The sequence below is a fragment of the Clinocottus analis genome, unplaced genomic scaffold (assembly GCF_023055335.1).
Source record: "Clinocottus analis isolate CAN_PGR_092001 unplaced genomic scaffold, fCliAna1.0.p SCAF_24, whole genome shotgun sequence".
Lineage (NCBI taxonomy): Eukaryota > Metazoa > Chordata > Actinopteri > Perciformes > Cottidae > Clinocottus > Clinocottus analis.
Window position 1 is genome coordinate 1,969,990 of NW_027175976.1, and position 27,032 is coordinate 1,997,021.

Sequence of the window (27,032 nt, forward strand, 5' to 3'; positions counted from 1 at the left end):
CTGTGTCGTTTTTCATACTTTAGGTCTGTGTGGCAGCACGTGTGCACCTGTGTGTGTAGATCCTGGTGTGTGCCTCATGGTCACAGCCCAGCTGGTCATCACCTCTCCATCGCCTTGCTGAGAACAACACAGGTGTTTTCTTTAATCTCTCACTCTCTCTCTCTCTCTCCAGGAAGTGACAGCCGTCCACGCCTCCTCGCCCAGTCGAGTGACGTCCGGCAGTCTCACACCGGCTGACCCATCTACAGATCAGACCATGGCCGCGCTTTGTGAGTAGCTCCTTGTTATTTTAACTTTCAGAAGGCTCTGTGTTATGGCGGATGACAGGAGGCCCACAGCGCTCTGATTGCATCACTTCTCCTCTCGCCTGTCAAGCAAACAACCGCATGGTTAATGCAACGCGGTGTCGCATTTGTTCTACGAGATAAACATTTGGCAGAAAGCCGCTTTTGAGAACTAGATTGTTCATTGTTAGATAAGGCAGCCTCCCTGGCAGCTTTTTTAATGGGAAGCCGTGGGCTCGCGAGATACCGAGCTTCCATTACTGTGATAGCGACTCTGAGGTGGCTACCTTGTTTTCCACCGACACACTAGTGCACACACAGATGGAGCTTACAGTGCAAGGTACAGTCCATTTTAACTCTGTGAGGATCACAAACAAACCAAAGGGAGCGAGCGCCAACACATGTTCAGCGTTACTTTGGTGGATTATTCAAAAAGTATGCATAAAACCCCCTTTAATTACGCTAAACATTTAAAAAAGGAGGTAAAAATACAGCATATCATGTATAGCACAGTAATGTCTCTCTACATGTCTGAATTAAACTAGTACACAGCAATGCTAGCTCTGTGGGGTCGTGCTTTAGCGGTGCTAAATGCTAGCTTTAGCGGTGCTAAAATAGGAGAAATAGAGAGAGACACGCTTTGTGTAAGAGAGCGTTTTATAGCCCATTTTTAACTGCAGCCTTTTGGGAAAGTGTTTCTTCGACGTTTCTACAGTTTAATACACACATTTTAAAAAATGTTCCTTATTTTTATGATGAAAATAGTTTATCAAAGTCGACAGTCCTCCAGCTGGGGACTGAGGTCGCATTCGCACAGCGTCTGACTTTGACACTTCTGGCATGTAAGTACAGATTGTGTGCCGCTGGAATAATGTGTGTGTGTGTGTCTGTGTGTGAAAAGTGCAGTTTTTTTGTGTTATTCTCATTCTAGAATAAAATGAGTTTTTTGTTCAGTACGTAAAGAGAGATGAGCAAGGAGAAAACAAAGATTGCTTCGTCGGTAAATCAAATCTTATTGATAGATATTCAGAGCTTTTATAAATCAGCAACCCACGATTTGCTATGCAGAGACGCTATGTCATGACAATGCAAATGTAAATCTAAAAGAGACAACGAGAGTGGTGGTGAGAGACGGAGAGTCTAAAGCGATGGAGATGACAGCACTCAAAGAGGTACCGAGGTGTTAACACACACACACACACTCGTAAAGTCAGCCGTGCATGCTCACACTCGATATGTATCTGCAGACTCAGAGCCTCTCCATCTCTACCTGAGATCTGTCAGGCCTCCGTGTCGCCCCCGCAAGTCCCTAAATCTCCTCGCCGTGTCTAAAATTGGAGCTTCTCGACAATCCCGTTGTCCTGACAAGTTGTCAGCGACGGCGGCGCTCAATCTGCCGGGGTCAAGCGACAGGAGCCGTTCCCCCGCAAAGCCTCAGCGATGAAACAACTGAGCTTTAAACAGATGCAAAGCTCGCCTCTAAATCTTCATGCTTGTTTACTTGTTTCCTCTCGTGTTACAGCGGCGTCACTGCGGCTGGCTTTGTGGCGCACGCCAGAGCGAGGAGTTAAACAGGAATGCTCTTTTTTTTTAATACCGTTTAAAAGTGTATATACATCCATATCAGTCTGTGGCAGATCCAACTTGTCAGATGCACTCGGCCCAAGAGAATTCCTCAAAGTGTGTAAATGCTGCCAATTGGAGCTGGATTTGCCAAAAGAGGCTTTTTTGTGTTTTAATTAATCTCCTCCTAGAGTCGCCTGCCAAATGATGATGTCTTTATAATTTTATCCTGAGGAAAAACAAAGAATGTCTTCCTGTCAGTGGCAGGTTTGATCCCTTTAGTGGCTATTACGGGACACAAATTAGCACAAAGACATGATTGATGTTTAGAAAATTTAAAATTTGACTGTATTATATATCAATGTGAGGCTGTTAAAATGACTTTACGCTGCAGAAGCTGTTATATTCAGTAAATGCTTATGATTCCACCATCAATCACGCGTCATCTGGACGGACAGGATCTGTTGTGATCTATTATTAACCAACTTTTTGATTAGAATATTTTAATGATAATGAGACATAGGTCTATTTAAAGTGGAGACTTTTGTTTTTTGATCAAAACATTGAACAACTGTTTGTTAAATTTAGACTTTTGGATTGAGGGCTCTGTTACAAGCATGTGTGGGTGTGTGTGTGTGTGTGTACGTGTCAAATATGCAAACAAAATGGCCACGAACAATATAATTTAACAAAATTAGATGATTGCAATTAAAATGTGAACAAACAATTTGCAAGATTTGAGTGCTGCAGCCGAGCCTGAACATAATTGTGTGTGTGTGTGTGTGTGTGTGTGTGAAAGGCACCAAGCGGGATTGCTGCAGTCATGAGTTGTTTACTGGCCATTAAAATGTATTTCTGAAGGCTGTTACTGACACTAAATTGAGACTAAATAACTTTTTAAAAGGAAAAAACAGTCAACAGTCTTCATCTCACAAATAAAACATTGAATTTATGAGTAATAAAACCTGTGCTTAACTTATTTAATAAAGGTTTTACTGGTGTAGTACGAGTAGTAGTTTATGATAATCTATTGTTTTAGTTAGCAAGCTATAGACACACAACATTCCTCACAAAAGGACTTTTGCGCTCATAGTATGAAGGCACATTGTCGTGCTACTTGTGGAGAAAACATGGTGTGAATCATGCACATGGGCAGGAGGAAATCTACAATCAGTAACACCCGGTGGGCTAACCCACCCGTCGGAGGGGAAGTCCCCGTCTGTGAATGATTGTTTGTATTTTTTCTTTCCTTGTTCTCCTTTAAAGGTCACATGTCATTTAGTTAGGGTTTATAAATTAGCCTTTGCGAATGCTTTAATGACTGAATCCTTGAAAGGCCAAACGGATAAACTGGATTTGACACAACTCCCACAGAGACCCGGAGCGGAAACACCGTATTGGCCTGAATATACCACGACCTATGTTATAAAATGAACTCCTTTTGAATGTGGCGTTTAAGATGAGGAAGAAGAACAGCAACAACAAATTGAATCAGTCTCGTCTGGCGCCTTCCAACTCGCTAGCTTAGCATTGTTGCGGCTACAGACACCCATAATGCAATGCTCTCTAACCCCAAAGAACCGAAAAAGGAAATTGCCGGGGATTGCTAACATATTGGCGTTGTGTTCCCAGAGACAAAAACACCAGGTGAAATACGCCATGACTCATTAGCACTGATTAGCACGTCCCCATCCAACACACATCCCGTTTAGACTCATTGGATTAAACCATGGAACGCTAAATCTCTGTATTGGCAATTTACACTTGCAAATTAAACATACCGCTCGCGTTCAGCACTTTATTTTCTGAGAGATATTTTAGTTTGATACTCGCTTTAATGTGCACTCTCTCTGGACTTCACTTCAGGGGGATATTCTAAAGCCCGTTCATTAGGTATTCTACAGGAGTGTGTTTATTTTCCACGTTAACAACAGGAAATCCATGAGCAATTTCAGTGGGATTATCAGCAGAGCGCAGCCTCCCCACAAGCCCGATAACCGCGCTGTTCTCCAGGGGGGCGGGCCGCCGACAACACCTTGTGTTTCATATACAAGGTCAGCCGACAGCCCTAATCACAGCACATAATATGGAGGCAATACATGATCCCCATGGGGTTGCATGAGCTGGAGTCTCACTGCCCGGTTGGAAAAGAGTGAACATGAAGTCACTAGTTTAAAAGAACACCTTCGCCATTGCTTTAGGGCAACATATGTCCAAGGAGGAAGGTCTCCCTCTCATCTTCAAGCTAATTACCTACCTGCGCTTCACCAGTTAAAGGTTTCTTGCTCAATCCTCTCGGGCCACAGCGCGACAGGCGGTGCACTGAAGTGCCTCGCTCTGCATCGGTTGCCTCGCCGTCCATCCGAGGAGCCGTCTTTGAACAAAAAAAGGTTCAAAGGCGTCTTGTTGGAAGGCGTATGGTGCACAGATGGGTTTTGAGAGGGAGCGAATGCTTCACCCAGAAAGGTCCGCTCAACTCCACTTGGCAGAATGTTTTAAATCATTCACCATATTGGAAAAAAAGTCAATATTTTTATCTTTTATATGTCAAACATATTTACTGGCAAAACCCATTTCTGCCAGTCAAATAAAAAAATAAGACTAAATTTAGGCTTTTGATGAAAAAAAGCTGTGAAGTTATTGCAATTGCACACTTTTTAATCAAGTCATGATTCACTCTCTAAAAATAATGATTTAGTAATGCAGCATAATGAGAAGCTTTCTGCTTGTAAAGATCATCAAATACATATTCAAAAGTCATTTTTAGAAAATGTTTCTCATTATTTAAAAATAACCCCGTCATTTAAAGGTGCTAAGTCGTATATTTGATATACTAAGTCAATATTTCTTTTCTTTCTTTTGAGAAAGTTTCTTTTTCTTTTTAGTCACTATTTCAAGAAAATTCATTATTATGAGATTCAAAGTTATAAGATACTTATTTTTTCCCCTGCTTGGATCGAGATGAAAACACAGATACTACTCACGTCTGTTTGCTCGATAGGAAGCCAAAGCTAGCAGCTGGTTAGCTTAGCATAAGAGCAGGGGGAAACAGCTCTCTCCAACTTTAAAAAATACGTATTTGAAGCGCCTTCCTGCGTGTGTGTGTGTGTGTGTGTGTGTGTGTGTCTGTGTCTATGTTGCCTATAAAGCATCGTGTGTGACATCTATCTCCACCGTGTGTCCTGAATCACCAAATGCCATGATATTTAGCACGCTAACGAGCAGTGATTTCAAATGCCAAATGTCTCTGTGGTCTACGCTGTGAAGATGAAGGATGTACCGAGACGTGGGACGTCCGTGTCCATAAGACCACTGTGACATAGGGCTCAGGGCATGCTGGGTACCTCGATACTCAAGTCTAAAAAAAGGCCAGCCCCCCCCTCCTCTCTCCTAGTCACTCCTATTTATTTACAAAGGGGACTTCTAAAATAAAATCAGCTGTCACTGAGCTAGGAGCACTCTGCTGGAGCTGGTCTCCAAGCCTCGCCGTCCGTCTCTGCCTGGGATTTGCTCTCCGTGTTGAGTCAACGCCGACTAACTAGAGATCCAGGCTGTTATCTGTTGGATTTTATTGTTGTTTTGACCCACAGAGCAGACTACACGGTTAAAGAAGGTAAGTTATTTACGGTCATCTATCAGTATTTCAAGGCCACTGTCTGCCGAGTCCCTTTTTAAAGAGGATTTTTCACCAACGCACAAGTGGTAGGAGACAAATTGAAAATGGTCGATGGCCTTTCAGATGATAATGAATTGGGTTTGACGTCAGATGAAGAGGAGGGGGTTGTTTTTGTTGCTGCAGTGCCTCTACAGAATGATATAGAGGTGCGTTTCCAGGTTTCCGTGAGGTTTTATCCACATCATAAAACATGCATGGGCCCTTCCTGTTTCCTTCCACTCGACATAACCGGCAGCGATCCGATCCTGAATATTCTTAAAGCGTTGCAAATCGGAGACAAAGTGCTTAGCCTAGCATAGGGGAAGCGCCCGAGGGCGATCCGGCTTCCATGTAAAGAAGTTATTTTGATAGATTTGACAGCTCAATTATTGTGCCTGTTTTGCTTCCGTCGGTGGAGAAGAAATCGCCCGCCGCGGCTGACATTTCAATTAGTGTAGCTCGATTTGGCCCTCCTCGCGAAAAAACCTCACCAGCCGCACGCTCCGGCCGGTAAGTACTGTACGTAAAATTGGGTTGTTTAAGGGTTCTGGTTGCGAGGGGAGGCCAGAGGGGAGGCTGACACCGCTGTGGTTAGGGGACGGCCTCAGCGTGACACAGATCTATGGACCCTGATCCAGCGCTGAGCCGCGAAGCCACGCTGCCTTTCCCTTCGCCCGCTCTCGTCCAGCCGGCGGCGCCGCACCGCCTCCCCTCTGATCGGTCTCCTGCAGGCCAGAAGGGCCGAGCCGGGGGAGGTCAATCTCCCCCGGCTCGGCTCGATATAGCCGCTGAGTCGCGCTCGCCGGCAGCAGCATGACCCTCCCCCCCCCTGTTGACTTTTCCCGGCCACTCTCGCTCTCCATAACACCCCCCCACCCTCATCCGGGTGCCATCACACGAGTATAATCGTGAGCGTGGACGTAAATGTGCCTGTCAGCTTGTCCGTGAAGAGCAGAAATTCATTAATTCTTCTCTGATATCAATAAACAGGCGACATTATAGTGGGGCATCTTAAGCAACGAGGAAGCTATTACCAATGCTAATTAAAACATCCGCTGGTGCCAGTAATAATTAGAGGAAGCGTAGAGAGATGGTGACTTTCAAGTGTTGGAAAATCTCATTAGAAGTTCTTTTCAATTTCGCCTTTACTTTGTTTCCTGACGTTTTCTTTGTCTCCCTCGCGCATACTTCCACTTCACAAACCTCACAGGGGGAACATGACGCTGCAGACGGAGCCTGCTTATAAAAAGGCCGGTGTATTTATACCCCTATACCCCCCACCGGTTACCTCAACTGCATACAGCATCCCTTTCCCAGAAGCCAGAGATATCCTGTTGTCACCAGAAGCCTCTCGTCTCTGACGGCTGCAGACCGTGACGCAGACATTTGTCCCGGGTGACAAACGAGAGCATTATTCTTGTGATTCTGTCATCAGGCTGGAATTAGGGGCCACGTCAGCCTCCGGTGTTGGATTTCTGACCCGTATTTATAGGACGTCGCCCCTGTTTATTTTCAGACGCAGCCTATTTTCTGACGGGTTCTCGGTTACACTAACATGCCGGACGTAGCGCGAAGCTAAAAGTGGTGGGATGAGGAGAGTCGTCAGCGTCTGAATTAAGGTCAAAAAGTGTCACAATTAATCCACGCTTTGTTCCAAAATATGCTTTATAGGAGCTCGGTGGCTCTGACTGATGAAAAACTTAAAGTGTGAAGCAGCTGTGTGACGATACACAACTAGGAAGCGCACACTGTCAATTCAATGAAGTTTATTTTGTAATTTCACATTTTCCTCGGAGGGCTTTACAATCTGAACACATGACATCTCTGTGTCCTGTCAATGGTGCGATTCATTTAAATGATACATGCATGCAACGACATCCAAATAGGTCGCCATGTTATCAGGTAGCTGGTTTTTCGGTAAGCCAGAAAAAATTCACAAAGAAATGTGGAGGGCAGGCCTACTGAGAAGCGGCTTCGGCGTACACATGCCAAAGAAACATCGCTCTGTCACTGTCGGCCATGTTTTTTCCCACTTCCACGTACACCTTGGAGGTCAGAAGTTGGAAATTTCATCTGGGAAAATTCCAACCTCTGAGTTGCCTCGAAGGTATGTCTGGTTGGTGAGCTCACCGCGAACACTTTGTCCCCTCAGGAACATTCTCACGCTCGTCACTCACGATGGCATTCGGTTCTCGGGGTTTTGGACAACACTTCATTCACTAGAGAGATCTTGAAGAGGCGCCACAGCTCTAATAAGTAGCTAACTGACGGTTGACACGATCGTTAGCTTGTTGCTGATGGAACAGGAAGCTCACACAGTTCATCCAGAAGACATTTCAGGAGCATGAACTGCTGTCTGGCAACACTCAGTAATCCATTCCTCTCCTGCAGGTTAAATACAATCAGATGATTCATCAATAAGATGCGATCGGTTCCTCCTCTTTGCCCTCTTTCTCTCTCTGCTCCCTCAGGACACTAATTAACTACGACTCCCAAGATGCATTTTGGCAAAACAGCATCCAATCCGGAGCTAAAAACCTATTCCAGTAACAGCAGGTGGAAGCTTAAGATTATGCTGTTGAGAAAATCGATTTTGCAATCTACTTTTGGATTTGGCCTCAGGTTCCTTGTGACTTATCTTTTTCTCCTCATCAATGGCGGCTGGGGCTCATGGGTATTGTAGTATTTTGAGCCATCTAACACGGCTGACTGATGGAAAAGATGTGATTTCTCACACTGGTCGCCGCAACATGAATCTACAGGATGAGTTCATAGTCCAGGAGAGTCACATTATTTTGAAAAGCCACAGCTCCGACTGTTGCACATCTTTTTTTGGTCGATGTCGCAGAAGGGCGGTTGACTTCTTCTTTTCGATGACCCGGCTACCAGGAGAGAGCTATATCCAGCCGGCGTCGTCACATAAGTGGGCCAAGAGGAGCGTTAAGACCGTTTGAACAGTATGCGCTAACACCGCTAAGCACAGAATCTGCTGCTAATCTCTTTCCTGCCGCAGCAACAAGAGGGCTTCACTCGATCCATATGCATTTAAGAAGCAGCCGCCGTCCAACCTTTTGAAGTGGAACTCACGCTGAACCTCCACTCTGAGCATGTGGAGAGAAAGATGTAATAAAGTAGTGGGAAACCACAACAAGGAGGAGGCTCTTCAAAATGTCAAAAGGTTACAGCGAGAGCATATGAGGAGAGAGAATCGTTTCTATTTAGGGTCTGCTCTCGTCCCCCGGCGACGCTGCTGTATGAAAGAACATACCAAGAGCCAAAAGGTCCGGTGTGGGCGTCTGCTGCGCATTGATGGAGCTTTCCATGCTGCCTAATGATGCTTTGTAGCACAGAGAAGTCAAATGTAAAATCACTGGACTTCTCTAATTGGCGATCCGCAGGGATGTGCAATATGAAGCATCGTACGGCGCTTTGTGATTTCGCCTCTAACCACATTAGGTTAAAACATCTGCAGTAAAAGCTTCTTTCCACCTCGATTGAGTGCATGAATGTGCTGACTGTCGATGTCAGTGTGATGTTTGTGTAAGGCGAGGTCCTTTTTTCTTTGTCGCAGCTGCAGGCGGCGACGGTAGATCCACAGCAGGACGTCCGGAGGTCGGGACCCCGAGCGCCGAGGACCAGGAGGGCGAGCCGGTGTCGGTGAAAGAGCGGCTGGCGATGTATCAGGCCGCCGTGTCCAAGAAGGAAAGCGGCGGTTCCTCCTCTGCCGCGGTAAGACGACACTTCCACGTGGGCGGAAGGAGAGGAGTCAGCCGGGGAGACGGCGCCGGACGCAGACATGTCGGGATGCAATTAATACGTTGAAAATGTGGCATCGCTGATGTTTTACGATCATTTGGTTCTTCATGAAGTAGAAATGTGCTGTCACTGAGCGCCGGCTCCCTCGTGGGCTACTTAGTTGAAAAGGACATCGGGGCCACGGGGCATCTGGTGGGATGGAAGCAGTATTTGTCAAAGTGTCATGTGGCTGAGTGCTGGACGGGAACAACAATCCTCTGGAGTGTAAATGGGAGCCAGGGCGAGTCCTGCAACAGTCATTTCATAGAGGACTGCTGCTTCAGCAGGCTACATCTCTCAGCTCGCAACTAAAAGTCAAACAATATAAAACAATTTCTCCCAATATGTCCTTTAAAAGTAGAATTACATGTACGAGTGTAAACCGAGTTCAGGCTCACTTCGAGTAGAATCATCTCATATTTCATCAAAAGCAGAAAATTAATGTGAATTTGTGTAGCAGTTGGAATATAATATATATATATATATATATATGTATATGCACAGATGCATTAGTGTTGAAGGTTTCCCAACGTTGTTCCTCAGGTATTCAAACACAAACATTGACATTACATATGTTTTAACGTCAAATTTTCCCAAGTATTTCTAAAACACGGGACCTTTTCTGAATGATAATACACACACACGTACACACACAGTACATACATGAAGTCTGGAGAAGATCGGCACGGCAATGTGTCTATTTAAAGAGCACACTTAATGTGATATTGATTCTTTTTGGCTTCTACACTTCATGTTTTTCCACTGATCCCACGTTCTGTCTAAAGCCGCTTTAAGTCTCTTTTCTGACGCGGAGCTGACGCTGTTACATCTCTTTTCTATATGATTCAATATGAACTGATTATTTGTGTCATAACTGTTGACAATGCTCTGGCTTAGCAGGTATGTATAAGCATACAAGGAGAGCTACACACACACACGAGCATCAATCACCATCTGCAGAAAGAGGAGAAGGATTCAGCGGGTCTTTGCTCTTAAATTAAACACAAAAGCCCGTGTGAGTCACTGAACACAACTCAGCAGCTTTGAGCCCGCGTGCACTTTGTGAAGCCGATGATTTACCTGTGAGCAGTCAGTCGGCTGCAGCAGCGGCAGCTCCGCTCGGGTCTAAAACAAAGCCATGGAGGTGTTGCGCAGGTGAGATGCAGCGATCCAAACCTCGGGAGCCTGTTGGTCCGTCAGGCGATGAATAATCAATGTCCACGAGGCCACGCTGCGGCGCTCGCAGAGGGCGACCTGCCACCTTCTGGGGACTTTGAGCATGACGGGAGCCAGCAGCCGTGATAAGGAAAATGACTCCAATGGAATTAAAGCGAAATAAAACATCTTAAGATAAGGGATTTAAACATTGAAAAACTCATTGAGACTAATAATCGTAATAAAAGAAAGTCGTCCCTTTGCGGCGTGATTAGATTTTACGAGAGCATTAACCGTCAGCTGGTCACAGGTCGGCATAGTAACAAGCCGCTCGAGGACAAGTTACACGGCTATTTGGGAACAGATGAGAGCTGTTAGCAGAAGAAAGAAAGGAAGAAAGGAAGAAAGAAAGAGCGCTTTTCTAGCTGCACTCGCATCAAGTGGCCTGTTGCTTTTCATGGCTCGTAATGAGGCTTTAAATAACAACCATCAAGAAAACTCAATAACCCCTCGATATCTTTTTGTTTATTAAAAGCAAAAGCTAAGAAGATTACACGCTAATGGTGTGGCAACCGCCCAACCTTGCGCCTACTGACAGCTGAGTGTGTGTGTGTGTGTGTGTGTGTGTGTCTTGTTTTCCCCGATACCTTTGCAGCTGTTGTCTGCTCGTCCACACAAAAGTGACAAGTGGTTTAAAGATAGCGGGCCTCCTGATGGCCGGCGTTCAGTCTGTCTCCTCACCCCGACTCGTCAAACACTGACGCCTGGTCAGTGCAACCTGGCGTCTGATGCAATGCGGCCTTCTAGTGTGTGACGGACGCGCCGGGCTTCACGCTAACTCCAATGTGAAGCATGCCGCTTCACTGTAAGACACTCAGAGCAACTGTTACATAGAGCTAAATAGGAGGTCATGCTGGATGGATTGGTCCAACAAAAACAGGAGTTTCACCCAGCAAAAAAACACTATTTCTGCACAAATGTGCATGCAGTGAGAGCAAACTGCATGTTTCCTGTGGACACAGAGGTTTATTTAGCATTTAGGGAGCGGGAGCACGCTGTCTCAGACACTGCAGGGTTAAGAGCGCCATAGTTTGAAGGCTGCTGACCAAAGGTGGTGTTTGACTGCTTGGGAGTGAGAATGTGTTGCTCTCACACTAATATCTGCACAAAAACACTCCATACTTATTTGCACCGGAAAATATTGGGTCGCTTCCCCGCCGAAACCCGTCTGAAGAATGCATGCCCGGTGGACATCAAGCCTGTGAGGTGTCTTTAAATGAGAAATGTGGATTTTAGGTTGCGTCGACTGCTATTGTACCAGAAGTATAGTCAAATATTGATAACGTGGTGCCCTGCCATAAAATGTTGCTGACCTCAACTCCTCTGCAATAACTTGCAAATTGCACTGTACTCCTCATTTGCATTGAAAAGGAAGGGTGCTATCTGTGTGTGTGTGTGAGTGTGTGTTCAACATCAACACACACACACATCGAGTGGCGAGCTTCACATATATATTGTAGCTTCCCAGAGGCTGTATGCAGAGGCCTACGTATAAATGTTTTATTAAGAACGTAATTGACAATTTGAAAAGGAGATTATTGCATCAAATAGTCGGTGTGCCTCCTTGCCTGGATTTGGTGGCGTGAGGGCCTCGTCCTCCATACTGATGAGGAGCAGAAGGTCTCCTCCTCGCAGAGGAAACCAGCTTTTGTACTTTTCATTTTCAAGGAATGATTCAGACTGTCGCTCAATAAAAATATCGAAAAGCCTTTTTTTGCTATATTAAACTGAGCGACTGAAAAACACTCATGTTCAACTCTCTGCTGCAGGTTAGGTATAAAAAATACATCAATTTGGGTGTCTGCCATCTTTGCCATTTTGGAAATTTCAAAAGTAAACACGGTTTTATTGCTTTTAAGTTCCCTTTGTCCTGCTTGCTGTCGCGTTCTTCTTTGTCTCTCAGAGTATTTCGCATCACAGTGCGTTGTCCTCTGCCTTTTATACGGATTGTAAAGAAACCATATTTTCTATCGCAGCATTCATGTCACGTTTAAAAGAACACCAACGCCGCTAACACCTCTCCATCTATTAGCATAATGCCCGTGCATTAGCATAAGCGAACGTATAGCATATTCACAATCAATGAGTGCAGAGAACGGTTCACCTCGGGTCAATTCCAATCTTCTGCATCTCACATAATGGCGGTTTACAGTGTGTTTAATCTATAACACGTTGCAGATTGATCACCGGGTGTGTTTCTCTCTGCCGTCTGTCCTCTGCTTGATAGGTGATGAGCGAGTCGGAGGCCTGCTCGCTGCCCGGCGGCCTGGCCAGCGTGAAGAAACAGTTCGAGAGCCAGGAGTTCGCCTCGTCCTCCTCTCAGTCCAGCGTCGCCCAGTTTCACTTCGAGCAAAGATCTTTCCAGGTGAGAATGGCGAGAGGATCGGCTTTTTTTATGCATTCCTACTGCTTGTGATCGGTACGCCGACACCCGGCTGCTAGAGGTTGCTGGAGGGAAGATGAAAGGTACCTTTTTTAAAAAAGAAAAACCTCCTGCAATGAGCATGAAGTGACGATAACGTCAGGTACTGAACATGAAACCTCTCCGTAGATAACTATGAGAGATGAGCTACGACAACACGAGAAAGCGCCATCGTCTTCATCCCCCCTCCTTATTTAAAGTCCACACAACTCGGAAGACAGAGCGCCGCTGTCGCTTCTGTTCACCGGAGAAACGTATAAATGCTATCGGATGATTTACATTCTAGCGCGAAACGCTTTATTGGAGGAAAAAAAACACACTTTGGCTGTGGCTGCGAGGCGTTTCTCGTAGGTCAAATCAAAGAGGGCACCTTGAACTTTACTCGAAATATGCGCGGCCGTCATCGAGCGCGTGAGGGAAATGCATGAACGCGTTAGCGGCCTCTGATGGTGGAGGGGGGAGGGGCTCCGTGCATCCTCCATCTGCTGAAGCAGAGCGGATTCATCGCGGACATCGCCCAATGCTAAATTTGACAGAGGGGTTCGTGAGGGGAAGCGTCTGTTTGATCGAGTTATTGCCTCTGCGCCACAACGGCAAACCACTTTCCGCCTCAAGTTTCCCTCACAGGTGTAATATCAGAGCTCCGGTTTTATAAAACTGATCGCACATCGGAGGGAGATGTTATTATTCTGACATAAGTGGTTTCAGAAGTACAGAGCACACCCACCCTGCACTAGCACACATGTTTTATTTTGATTTCACCTCCTTCAAATTGCATGAATCTCTCAGGAGGAAAATGCCAGATGTAGTTTCCTGTTTTTGTCGCACTGAAATCCTCCTTTTGTGGAGTTTAATACCAAGAGGTTCTCTCTCCCTTGATGGGAAGCAATTTGTTGCCGTCCACAGAGGAGATTGTTCGGCTTATTCCCCGATATAAAGACAACTAGCTGCATGCTGCTTCTCGCAGCTCGTTGGCGCTTGTGTGTCTGTCCATTCGTGCCGCGGATTGTGTATCTGGGGGAGGATTTCACACTCTCCACCTCTTTGTGTTTGACAGGAGACGTCAAGCTCCTCAGAGGTGACGGTGAGAAGCTGTGGCAAAGAGGTCGTCCCCTCCACAACCGTCTTTCACGATCAACAAGAGGTATCAGACACATCAGGATGTCTCAGCTTAACCTGAATTACTTCAAACATTTATATTTCTCCCTTGTGTTTCTCTGTTTTGTTTGTCAATACACATTATACCTGTTATTATATGTACACGTTACTCTATTTGTTCTGGTTCAGGTAGTCATTTTCTTCACTGGTAATAAAAAGCATGATTGTAAAGAGGGACTTGCTGTTATCACCATTTGTCACCAGCTATATGTGGCATCTCACCGCTGACAGGCTGCTAATAAACACAGCTCTTTGATTATTTCTAAAGTGAACTTTCTGTCGCGCGCCATATAGGACATTAGCCTCATGCGAAGCCTTTAACTCCTCTCTGATTGAAAACAGTTGGGGTTTGCGGGGCAGTTGCGTGTTTCACTAATGATTCATCTTCCCACAGGTGATCCGAGATGAACGAGTGCACCAGAACAACGTGGCCGCCAGTTACGGGAACCATTACAATGAAACAGGTTATTCCGCTCGTGGCTTTCCAATTGTAATTTGCACGTTTTTCTCACAGCGCCGCTTGTGTCCTGTGTGTTAATGACTGTTCCCACTACAGCTGAATAAGGGATGAGCTATGAAAATGAGTTGGAGTGCAGATGATTTTCTATTCAGTGCATAGCAGCAAATCTAATCAGGGCGAAGTCAGGAAGGTAAAATATTGGATAGTGGAAATTGGGCAATCACAGCTGCATGGTTTCAGAAAATGAAAACTACTCAGGTTTTTAATGAAATGATTTATTTCTCTTTCCAATCCCCCTGAGCTCCCTCAGTGCGAATGACTTAATGAGACAGCCTTCTTCTTCTGTCTAATTCAGTTATGCTCATTGGAGGAGAGGACCTACCAAAGGTTTCCACTCAGTCTTTGAAGCAGCAGTATGAAAAAACCATTGAGGAAGCCGCACCCGCCAAGGAAATTAAGGTAATGATGCTGTCTTTTTATTTTTTTTATCTAAATAGAAGATAGTTTGGCATTTTGTCATGGTATACCAGTATGGGGATGAGGCCACATCATGAAATAATCAATCAGAAATTGCTCATGCTATCAGTTGATGGAGAATAAATTGGATTGGCTAAACAGCCTAATGTTATTACACAGCCATGTTGTTTTTTTTCCAGCGTAAAAAGAGAAAAACTCAAACAAGAACTCTCAATACTGTCTGCAGTTAAAGTGATGCTCAAGCCAGTAATTACGAACATATAACTGAATATGTCTGGGTTTAACGGACTGGTTGTGTCTGTATTTGTTCATTGACATTGAAATAAAGTGCATTATTTGGTGCTTCTACATGAACACAACATGGAAAATATGTTCGACTCACCTGCACAAATGATAGAAATACCATTTTTAAGGATGATCATTTTATTTTGAAACTTTATTTCCTCTATGACTCTGTACTTCAAAGCTATCCTTTCCTGTGCTATTTATGACATAACAACTTTTAGAAACTCCTTTCTTCAACACAACCTTCACTTTCGCTCTCTCCTTAACCAAAACCACTAACAAACCGTAGGTTGATGTGGATTTCAACCAGTTTCAATGGGCACCAGTGAATAAGTCCTCTAAAGCTTCAACCATGACGAGCTATGACGCCTCTTCCACCTTCAAGACTGCCTCATCAGCAGCGTCTGCCTCGTCATTGGCTTATGAGCCGACGGATCACTTTCCTCCTCCGCCCTCGAACCTGTTGCAGGAACCTGACGATGTCTCTTCCCAGCCTCAAAAGCCGGCCGGCCAACACAAGCCCGTCGTTAATAAGGAGCAGTACTTCAAACACAAGAGTACAGCTGAACTCAAGCGCCTCTACAAGCACATCAATCCAGAAGTCCGCAAGAACCTCGAAGAGGACTTCTTGAGCGAGCTCACCGAAGCCGAAAAAAAGGACTTGGAAAGCGAGGAAATGGTGGGAGAAGTCCAGCAGGCGTGCTATATGTTTGAACACGACGGCAACGGCTCGAGTCAATGCTCGAGCCCTGACAGAGAGTCCCAGGAATGGGACGAGATCCTCAAAGGCGAAGTGCAGTCCATGCGCTGGATGTTCGAAAACAAGCCGCTGGACACAATCAAAGACGACAACCCGGACGAAGACGAGGTGGGGAATATCGCCCAGCAGGAAATCATTGCCGGCAAAGATGTCCGACACACGGCGTGGATGTTCGAGACCCAGCCCATCGACGTTCTGGGGACGGAGGCGACCGATTCAACCGAGCAGTCGCAGAAAATGACTGATCTCGCGAGAGGCGACGTCCGCACCGCCACCTGGCTTTTTGAGACGCAGCCACTGGATTACCTGAATAAGATCTACCAGGAAGACGAGCACGAGACGGACGTCGCCGTCGCCAAAAGCATCACCGGCGGGGATGTGAAGACCGCCAGGTATCTCTTCGAGACGCAGCATCTGGACTCCCTGGGTAAAACGGAAACGATCGAAGAGAGCCACTTCCTGAACCTGAAGTCAGAGCTGGAGGAAATCAAAGGGGATGTGAAGACAACCACTCGCATGTTTGAAACCCAGCCCATGTGTGTCATCAGGGGGGATTCGGGAGAGATGCTGGAGATTACCACCATCCGCAGGGAGGAGACTGAGAAAGGAGACGTCAAGACGTCACGCTGGATGTTTGAAACCCAGCCGCTGGATATCATTAACAAAGACCCCGCGATGGTGAAGCTGATATGTGGCATATCCATGGAGGAGAACGTCCAAGGTGGTGTGAACAAAGGTATGTGGCTTTTTGAGACAAAGACCCTTGACACCATTAAGGATGAGGAATGGGAGAGTTCCAGGAAGCAGAAGGAAGACGTGATTGGTGCTGATGTGAGGAAGCACTGTCTGGTGTTTGAGACTCAGTCGATGGATACTCTGAAGGACAACGCCAATGCTAGACCTTTACCTTCAGAGGAGATCGTAGGAGGAGATGTTCAATCAGCCAAACATCTGTTTGAAACCGTCCCCATGGAAAATCTGAAAGAACTGCTCGAAGTGGGAAAACTTCAGAAGATGGTGGCATCGGAGGAAGAAAAGGGCGACGTGAGACATCAGAGGTGGGTCTTTGAGAGCCAGCCGCTGGAGAATATAAGGGAGGAGAAGAAGGAGATTACAAGAACGGTGAACGTCGACACTCTCGACAAAATAGACGTGACGAATTACAAAGAAAGGTTTGAAAGTATGGATTTAAGTAAGTGTGAAGGAACGCAGAAAATCCAAATTGAAGGCGTCACGAGTGGATCCGTCCGATCCAACAGAGTTCTTTTTGAATCCACGCCGATGTACGCGATGCAAGACAGCTCGGGCAATTACCACGAGGTGAGGACCGTGAGGCGCGAGGAGATTGTGAAGGGAGACGTGCGCAGTTGCAGATGGATGTTTGAAACCCGTCCGATTGATGAGTTTGATGAAAGCATCAATAAGTTTCAGATCATAAAGGGTATCTCCAAGCAGGAGGTCGAGTCAGGGGACGTCAAAACAGCCAAGTGGTTGTTTGAAACTCAAGCGCTCGATTCCATCAAATCTCATTTCGACGAAGAAGAACATACGTCTAAGGAAGGTATTGAAATCGAGAGAGGGGACGTCAAGACTTGCAGGTGGCTTTTTGAGACTCAACCGATGGATGCTCTGTATGAAAAGGTGGAAAAGAGCGAGGCGGACGTCGAGGAAGTTCAAAAAGGCGACGTCAAAACGTGCACTTGGCTTTTTGAGACCCAGACACTCGACAACATACGCGACCATACGGAGTCTGAGACCATTCTGAAAACCTGCAATGTGAAGCAAGACGACGTCCACGGGAAAGACGTGCGGCTGGCCCGCTTCCTCTTTGAAACCGAGAACCTGGAAAACATCACGGGTGAGGACGTTGGTTCTTTTCGGAGGGTCACGGAAATCGACATCCAGTCGGGTGACGTTTCTAGGATGAAGTACATCTTTGAGAATCGCTCCTCCGACATTATGAGCTCCACCTCCGAGGAAACGATGCAGAGGCTGAAGACGCAGCAGGCCGAGGAAATCCAGAAGGGAGATGTGGGCAACTGCACCTGGATGTTTGAGCATCATCCAATTGATGCCATCCGCGATGACTCAGCGGCGGGAAAGGAAAGTCGCACCGTGATCGACGTCCAGGGTGGCGACGTCGATAAGGGGCGCTTCATTTTCGAGACTTACTCTCTGGATCAAATTAAAGAGGAGTCCACTGAGACTGATATGACTAAAATCACTAGTATCTTCAGAGATGAAGGAGAGAGGGGGGATGTGAAGAATTACACCATGATGTTTGAAACTCAGCCGCTGTATGCAATCTGTGACAAAGAGGGCCATTATCATGAAGTTACTACAGTAACCAAGGAGGAAATCATCAGAGGAGACGTAGTGGGGGCTCGATGGCAGTTCGAGACAAAGCCCCTGGATTCAATTAGAGATTCAGAGGAGGTCTACGTCATCAAAGCTGTGACTGAGGAAGGCATCAACAAAGGAGACGTCAACACTGCGAGGTGGAGGTTTGAAACGCAACCTCTGGATGAAATTACGGAGGAGATAAAAGTCAGGTCGAAAACAGTCGCGGATATCCAAGGCGGCGACGTGAAGACGAATAAGCAGCGATTTGAGACCGACGAGATGTCTCAAAGGTACATCAGGACCGTCAGCGTGAGCGAACTTCAAAAAGGCGACGTCAGATCCGCGACGTGGATGTTTGAAACGCGCACGATTGACGAGATTCGCGGCGAAGGCGCCGAGTACGACGGCATGGAGAGGGTGACAAAGGAGGAAGTCATGAAAGGGGACGTCAAGCAGTCTGTGTGGCTCTTTGAGAAGCAGCCACTCGACAGTATCAAAGAGACCGACGGCGCAGAGCTCGTTGTCACAAAGGAGGAAATCCCACAAGCCGATGTGAAGACGACAACATGGCTGTTTGAAACCACTCCGTTCCACGAGTTCAACGACAGCGGCATGAAGAAGACAGAAATAATGGGTAAGAGCATCAAAGACACACTTGAGGAGCTGTATTCTCAGAAAATTGTGGATTCCCAAGGTGTTCTCATCGAGACGGATGAGATTGGCGACGTCCGCATGGCAAAGTACAAACTGATGAACCAGGAGGCTCCAGAAATCCAAAGAGAAGAGATTATCAGAGGCGATCTGAGCAACATAATGATGAACCTCCTCAACCGCAGGGAGATCACTGAAAGGGGGATAACGATCGACAGGGAGGAGCGGGGCAACATCAACACCACGGTGAAGCAGCTGTACAGCCAGGAAAGGGAAAACAGTGTGGAGAAAGAGGAAATAGTCCGCGGAGACATTCAAGAGGCCGTAAACAATCTGCTCAGGAACGAGGGCTCCTCCAAGCGAGGCATCCTGATTCAAGAGGACGAGAAAGGAGACGTGAGGTTGACGATCTACTCCCTCTTGAACAAAGAGGAGAGGGCCAGCATGGAGAAGGAGGACATCGTTCAAGGGAACGTGAGCAGAACCCTTCATCGTCTTCTCTCCAACTCGGGAGCAGAAGACTCTAAAAAGATACGGGTCGGAGACACGGAGAGAGGCAACGTCAGCTTTTACTCCACGTGCATTGAGTCGGGCGCCTTGGATTATCTGAAGCAGCTCCAGTGCGAACCCGGAGAAGCTCAGGAGGAAGTGAGAAAGGAGAATATCGTCGGCGGCGACATCCAGGAGACAAAATTCTTGCTGCGGAAGAATCAGCAGCAGATCGGTCGCACGGTTGCAGAAGACGATATAGTTCCCGGAGACGTTCACAGCAATGTGAAAGTCTTCATGACGGAGCCTGCCGTCACCTACAGAAACCTGGAGAAGAAAGATATTGTCAAAGGTGACCTCAACGCGGCCCTGGATTCACTGACTCAAGCCATCAATCAGAAAGTTTTAATAGAGAAAGAGGAGGTGGTGAAGGGTGACATACCCACGACGCTGAGGTCTCTGGAGGAGGCCCAGCGTCAAGCCAAAGAAATGGAAAAGCCTGAAATTGTCAGGGGGGATATCAGAGGTGCTCTCGAGTCACTGGAGAAATCTGCAACCACCAATGCGGAAGCGACGGTTGAAGATCTGGTGCCGGGTGATATCAAAGGGACCCTGAGGTCCCTGGAGGAGGCCAAGCAAGCTGTGAAAGAGGTTGAAAGGGAGGAGATCCTCAAAGGGGATATCCACACCGCCATGCAAAGCTTACACGAGGCGACGAGTGAGAAAAAGACTTTCCAGCATCAAGTAAGCGAACAAGGGGACGTTAAAGGCACCATTCAGCTCTTACTGGAGCCGACAGCTTCCTCCAGACTGCAGCGCAGGGGGAGCATCGAAGGAGACGTGAAAACATCAATAAAATGCCTCTATGAAGGACAGGAGGCAACGCAGGTGGAAAAGGAGGAAGTCGTAAAAGGGGACGTTCAAGGAGCAATAAAGAATCTAATGCAAAGAAAACAATATTCAAATCCGAAGCGCACGCATCCCCCGAAGAAAGCGAAAGCGCCCGCGAAGAATCCATTAACTGCGAAGCAAGCGGAGCGTGAACGCTCGCATGACGCCAAGAGTGAGAGCGAAGCAGTCAATGCAGCCCCCGCTGTGAAAAAGCTCTCTCAGAGCGGTGAGTCACAGGAGCACACACAGAGGCACAACGAAAGCAAATCAGTGAAAACACAGGTAATAACCCAAGAGGCCCACTCTGTTACAGCAGCCAAAACAGATAATACCACTGGGGCCTCTCAACAGAAGAGCATGAAGGAACAGAAGCAGCAAGCGCCGCCTCCACAGAAAATACAAGCTCCTAAGCCCGTTATGATAAAGAATAAACAAATTACTAATAATGATCAAACGGGGACCAAAGCGGCTGAAGCGAGTGTGATGAAAGAGGTGCGAAACGTATCGCAGACCAATGTTTCAAGCAAGCAAGTGTGCGAAACGAAGTCGATCAAACAGGTGCAGACCACGGTGACGGAGAGGACCGTCGTCCGTCAGCAGCACGCGTCGTCGGAGCAAGCGTCTCAAACGCAGACGGAGACGAAGGCGCTCGCACAGAAAAGCGTGAAAAACACGAAGAGCGATCACCGAAACCTGGACGTGAGAGGAGGGAAAGGCGTGGTGAAAAAGGCGAAGCCGGAGATCCACTTCCCGCCGCCTCCCTCGTCGCCTCCTCCGCCCTCGGAGTCGGAGCTCTCCCTCCCTCCGCCGCCGCCGCCGGTGCTGGAGGGCCCGGCGTCCCCCTCTTCCATCATGAGGCAGGACAGCGACCTCCCGCCTCCACCTCCTCCGCCTCCCATGGAATGCAAGTGCGAGGCTGACTTCTTCCCTCCTCCTCCGCCTCCTCCGCCTCCACCCTCTGCGGGCCAAGACTTCCTCCCGTCGCCTCCCTCACAGCGAGAGCTGTACGCGACGCCTCCCCCTGCGAAGCCGGGCAAACCGATCGGCAAGCCTTTATTCAAAGTGCCCAAGCAAGCAGAAGCGCAGAAGCAGCCCGCGCACGTTAAACCCAAATGGCAGAAAAAGCAGCCAACTCCTCCTCCGCCTCCTCCTCCTCCTCCTCCACCACCACCGCCACAGCTCCCTCCCGAACAAGCCACGGAGCGCCAAGAAAGAGTTGAAGTTCAGGAGATGAAAAAGGAAAGTACCCAACAGATTAAAACCAGCAAGCAGATTCAGTCCGAATTAGCAGCGGCGTCCACGACAAAAATCCCGAGCGTCCCACATGTGAAACCAACGCCAAAAGAGAGCCCGAAGCCACCGAGAAAAAGCTTTGTCCCTCCTATCAAACTGCCTCCGCCTCCTGAACCCGCTGCAGCTGCGAAGGCTCGGCCTTTCGCTCGCAAATTTAAAACCCCTCTCATGCTCGCAGAGGAAAAGTACCGCCTGCAAATGGAGAAGGAAGAAATGGAGAGGAGTAACGTCACCACTCCCACTTCTCCACCGACTATGATCCCCTCTTTTGCTGCAAGTCCTGAGCTCCGGGCGGCTGGAAGCACAGAGACGGAAGAGGCCACAAAAGCAAAATGCAAAGAAGCCAAGATTGTTTCCAATGAAGGAGTATTGCCTGCCAAGAAAAGCCCTTCCCAAATCCCTTTGAGCAAACCCTTGATCTCAGTTTTAAATAAGAAATCAGCGTCTGGATCTTCAAACGTATCAGTGGATAAAAAACACGTTGCCAGCGAGCACTCAGGAAAAATGGCCTCCACTGAGGTTGTTAACAAGAGTCCACCTTCACACAAGCAGCAGACTGTTATCTCTGAATCTCAGGCCTCCAATATTGAAAACCAATCATGCTCGAATGTGGTGACTTCTTCAGTCACGCAGCAGCAGCAGTTTATTAAGAAATCCAGCTCCAGGTCCGTCACTGCCACACAGAGCGCCGTCCAGGAAAATGTAAATCTCCAAAGCCAGGCTGCGGTCACATTGAAAGCAGAAGATGTGAAGAATAGTAATGCTCCTCCGACACAGGAGGGGAAAATGAGTCCCTCTCAGCCCACTAAAATTCCAAAGGTAACTCCGAGTTTCAAGGTGAAAACCTTCAAGATGCCGACAGAGAGGAAAGAGGAGAAAAGTGAGATGCATTCACAGCAAGAGAAAAGCGATGCGTCGCAGAGCGGCGAAACAAAAGGGAGTCACAAGAGCGACCAGCTGACATCCACAAGGACGGAGATGAGGAGAGAAATCAACGTGAAGGAGAAGAAAAGCATGCCCGCACCTGTGAAGGAAGTGGAAGTGGAGGTTCACGTTAAAAAGGGAGAGCAGCTGCAAAAGAATGAGTCTGATATAAAGCTGTCACCATCAGTTACTGTTTTAATGCCGAAGGTGGCCAAGATAACATCTGCAGCGACTCATCAAGGACGAGGCCATGTATCGGTCTCCCGCAGTCAGCAGAGCATGAAGGCGGAGCACGTTCAGCATCGCGAGGAGGTGGTGGTGACGGAGAGCGCGGTGCAGCAGCGCTGTCACCGACAAGAGGGGGTTCACCTGCAACAGCAAGCAAAGGTACAGGCAGCGGAGGCCCACACAATGCAGATAAAGACGGGTGAGTCAAAAGGTGAGCCCGAGGGCGTGTCTGCGCGAGCGACGGGCAAAATAGCCCACAAAGACGAGTCTCGTTCAGAGGAAATCACAGTTTTGGAGAAATGTGATGTGATGCAGAAGCTGCTCGCTGAAATGAAAGAGCTTGAAGGCACACCGAGCAAAATAGACTCCAACGCTGTCAGGATGATTATAAGCCAACTCCCTGACTGGGCGATGGGTTCGGATGAGAGAAAGAATTTCAGTGAAATTGCTCAACAGCAGAGTAAGAAAAAGCTGAAAGAGATGATGCTGTATGTGAGGAATAATTGTCAAGCAAAGTTTGTCACGTTTGTGAAAGAGAGCTCGGAAAAGCAGGGCCGCGAAAAAGAAAAAGAAGCGCCGCCGCCGCCGCCGCCGAAACCAGACAAGAGCGCTCTGACTGCAGCGACCACGAAGATATCGAAGATCTCCATCGGCTCGTCCAGAAGTGAGAAGAAGCTGGTGGAAGAGAAAAAGTCCCTGCAAGAGATAAAAACGCATCAGGAGCTGAGGGAGGCGGCCGACCAGAGGGTGTCCTCGCCTTTGGCGAGCATCCGCACGCCGTCGCCGACGTTTATAAGCATCGAGTCGAGGAGGATCGACTCGCCGCTCAGGGTCACGCCTTCCCCGCCGCCCTACAAGTCGGTCGGCACGCCGCCGCCGCCCCCGCGCAGGTCGTACACGCCCACGTCTGCGTTCGGCAGGGCCACGCCGTCGCCCACCCTGAGCCGCTCCGAGAAGCTGATGAAGCTCAGGGACGCCACCTCCAAGCTGTCCCGCGGCGTGACGCCGCCGCTGCACGCCATGCTGCCGGAGTGTTTCGCAGAGGAACGAGAGCGGTCGTCCCCGTTCGGCGACGGGGAGGTTTTGACGGAGGGGCACCAGCGAGAGCTGGGGGGCGTGGCCGAAATGGCGGACTCGATGACCACGGTGAGGGATAAGAAGTCTTTCTTCGAGGACGCGCAGAAGGCGGAGGTGAGCAGGATGTACACGCGGAAGGACCCCATCGACATCCCCGAGCGCTTGGGGCCCGACGCCGAGGACGGCGGCGAGGCCGCGCTGATGGAGCTCCTGAAGGAGGACCTCCCGAAGGTCGATCTCTCCAGGCTGGTGGACCGGTTCGAGTCGCCGCGACCCAAAGTCTACGCCAGAAAAGAGCCCATCGTCATCACGGAGCGGCTGGGCAGCGACACGGAGGACGCCGAGGCCGAGCCGCCGAGGGGCGACGACGTCCCCTCGTTCAACGTGAAAGCCATAAAGAACGTGTTCGAGACGGGCGAGCACGGCTCCCGAGCCGCCCGAGAGCTCAGAGAACAAATCGAGAGGAGGGAACCCGAGGCGGCGCGCTGCGAGGCGGCGGGTCGCTCGGAGACGACGGTGGTCACCGAGCAATTCTGCAGCATCGACGACTCCGCGGGCTCGCTGGCCCGCGGCAACCCTCCGTCCTACGCCGACGTGGTGCGGGGCGCGGTGCCGGTGGTGGCCGTGCCCCCCGAGGCCTCCACCGAGGAACTGCTGAGGAACTTCCAGCAGTCGTGGGCCGAGAGCCAGGGCGTTTTCCAGAACCTGGGTTTCAGTGTCACGGAGCAGAGGACCTCGCAGATCGTTACGCGCCAGCAGGAAACCGTCGTGACGGGTAAACCGAGCGGGCATGAGGACACTAAACCGGCGTGGCGGTGTGTGTGTTTGTGTGTGTGTGTGTGAGACGTTGAACTGCATCGTGTGTGAAGAACAGGAGCATTAACATTGGTTTGACGCGTGTTATTTACATGCCGTGGTTTCCTTTGATGTGCTTTTCTTGGATTTGAACTGTTCACACCGAAGCTGCCGCCGTCAGGTTTTTTTATCTTCACAGGTTACACTTTGTCCTCTTTATTTTTGCCTCTGATGCATGAAGCTGGCAACATATTAAACGGATGTTTCTCATGCCCGCGTGTGTGATGCAGAGAAGTGCTCGAAACGTCTCAAGCAGGAAGAAAACAATCTGTTTATTTTTATTCTTCAGTTGGAGATTCACCTTTTTTTCCATATTTCCATGTTCGTGAAGTCCATGAATTCTCAAACAAACTCACTTTTTCAAACATGGAATTAATTACATTTTCAAAGTTTTTGCATTAATTATGAAAAGCACTCTAAGTCCTTCAAACACAAACCATTTTAGACTATTAATAGCTATTCTAATGCCGATGCTGCTTACAGCGGCGCGTACCAGACACTCAGTGACAGTTTTATTTAGTTGGCTGTCACCCGCTCTAACAAAGGTTTTTTGTGACTAACCTTCCTGGAAAGAGCTCTGTGATTTGATCGTTGTGTAAGAAATGCTTTTATAATGACGAATACGGAGCCAGTCTCTTCATTCTCACTTTATTTCTTCGCAGAAAATTCGAGTTCCAGAGTCCGAACTGTGTCGGGTTTGTCGGAAGAGGGTGTACCCGATGGAGGCGCTGCTCGCGGACAAACAAACCTTCCATAGGAGCTGCTTTCGCTGTGAGCACTGCAGCGGCAAGCTAAGGTGATGTTTCACAGAGCGAGCGCATCCTTCTGTCATCCCTTTGCACCTGGCGTCGCTCGGCTAAAACATTCGGGGCTAAAGCCCCGGATGTCTTTTAATTAGCCCCGAATATTCATTAAAATATATATATATATATTTATTTTTTAAAGATCACATCCTTAAATTACGGTTATCTCACGTGGATGCTTCCACGGTGTTTTTGGACAGGTTTGAGTAACAATTATAAATATAAATATATTTTAAAAGCCACTACTTTGGCTTTGGCACTAACACCTTCAGGTCACACGAGACGTCGTTCACCCAAAACAGCGTCAGGCAGCAGGCGCTCTGCACAACAGCAGGCTGCTGTCTTTGGCTAGCAGCACAACAAGATGTCACAAACATTTTTTAGATGTTTTCCCCCCAAAGGTGGTCAGGAATTAAAGAGGTAATGGGAATAGAAATTATTTTAAATGTAGAGTGTTGCAGCTGGAACTACGAGAGGGAAGTAGCTGCTAGTTGGTATTACATGGGAAAAAACTTTCTGTTAATATTAGCATCTGTCTGCAAATGCAATTGTAGTGTGTGAGAATTGTGTACCTAAAAATAATGAAGTTGGGCTTCTTCTCGAGGGGAAAGACGCTGAAGTTAATGTGAGGATATAACGGCCAACCATCTTGTTTATTTTCTTTTGCATGAAATGCCTCAATTCAGTGCAGAAGAGCGGGTACCTGTAGGGTATGTGAAGAGTGTTTCTACGCCTAAAGATTTTGGCGCGTGCATAAGCTATAATTTTCCAGGCTAAGCCCCGGATGTGTCAAAATCCTACAGACGCCTCTGCTTTGCGCTGCTTTAACTTCTTCTTTTCTTCCTCCTCCTCTGCAGCCTTGGTAACTACGCCTCTCTCCATGGACGAATGTACTGCAAGCCACACTACAAGCAACTGTTCAAATCCAAAGGAAATTACGACGAGGGATTCGGACAGAAACCACACAAAGAACTCTGGAATAATAAGATCCAGGAAACTCCCGCTGAAAAGACCAAAGTCAAATCGCCATCACCTGAAAAGAAAGTCATGGATTCAAAAAGTCCCGCCGCTCAGAGCGCATCAGCAGCTCGGGAGGATGACGTGAGATCACCAGAAGACGAAAGCAAAAAGCTCACCACTAAGATGTCTGTGGTGTGGCCTCCTCAGGCAGATTCTCCCAAAAAATCCTTCGCCATCGAGGAGGAGTTGAAGTTGGTTAAGCCGTCATGGCCCCCGAAGGAGGGCTCGGCTCAGGAAAACGAACACCTGACTAAGCCGTCATTAAAGGAGACGGACGGCCCCGCTGAGAAAGTACTAAATGGACCCAAGGAAAACGACGAGGTGCAAGAGAACGTGAGAAAGCCCGAAGAGACGCCGGCTCAGTCCACGGCTCCGGCCGCCACG

The 27,032-nt window shown here is 48.0% G+C and overlaps 1 protein-coding gene across 2 annotated transcripts in view; it reads left to right on the plus strand.

Annotated features, from left to right (window-relative positions):
* xirp2a (xin actin binding repeat containing 2a) overlaps positions 1-26,615 on the plus strand; it is a 45,863-nt gene extending 19,248 nt beyond the window's left edge. Inside the window, exons 3-11 of one of the 2 annotated variants that reach the window (XM_068590290.1) lie at positions 173-269; positions 9,074-9,231; positions 12,740-12,877; positions 13,992-14,078; positions 14,487-14,556; positions 14,908-15,011; positions 15,604-24,745; positions 25,488-25,621; positions 26,486-26,615. In XM_068590290.1, the coding sequence (XP_068446391.1) occupies positions 173-269; positions 9,074-9,231; positions 12,740-12,877; positions 13,992-14,078; positions 14,487-14,556; positions 14,908-15,011; positions 15,604-24,745; positions 25,488-25,582 (9,891 nt within the window). In that variant the 3' untranslated portion in view covers positions 25,583-25,621; positions 26,486-26,615. Of the gene's footprint in view, positions 1-172; positions 270-5,378; positions 5,461-9,073; positions 9,232-12,739; positions 12,878-13,991; positions 14,079-14,486; positions 14,557-14,907; positions 15,012-15,603; positions 24,746-25,487; positions 25,622-26,485 lie in introns of those variants that run through there. The other variant, XM_068590291.1, reaches the window with a different exon arrangement.
* Positions 26,616-27,032: the final 417 nt, after the last annotated feature.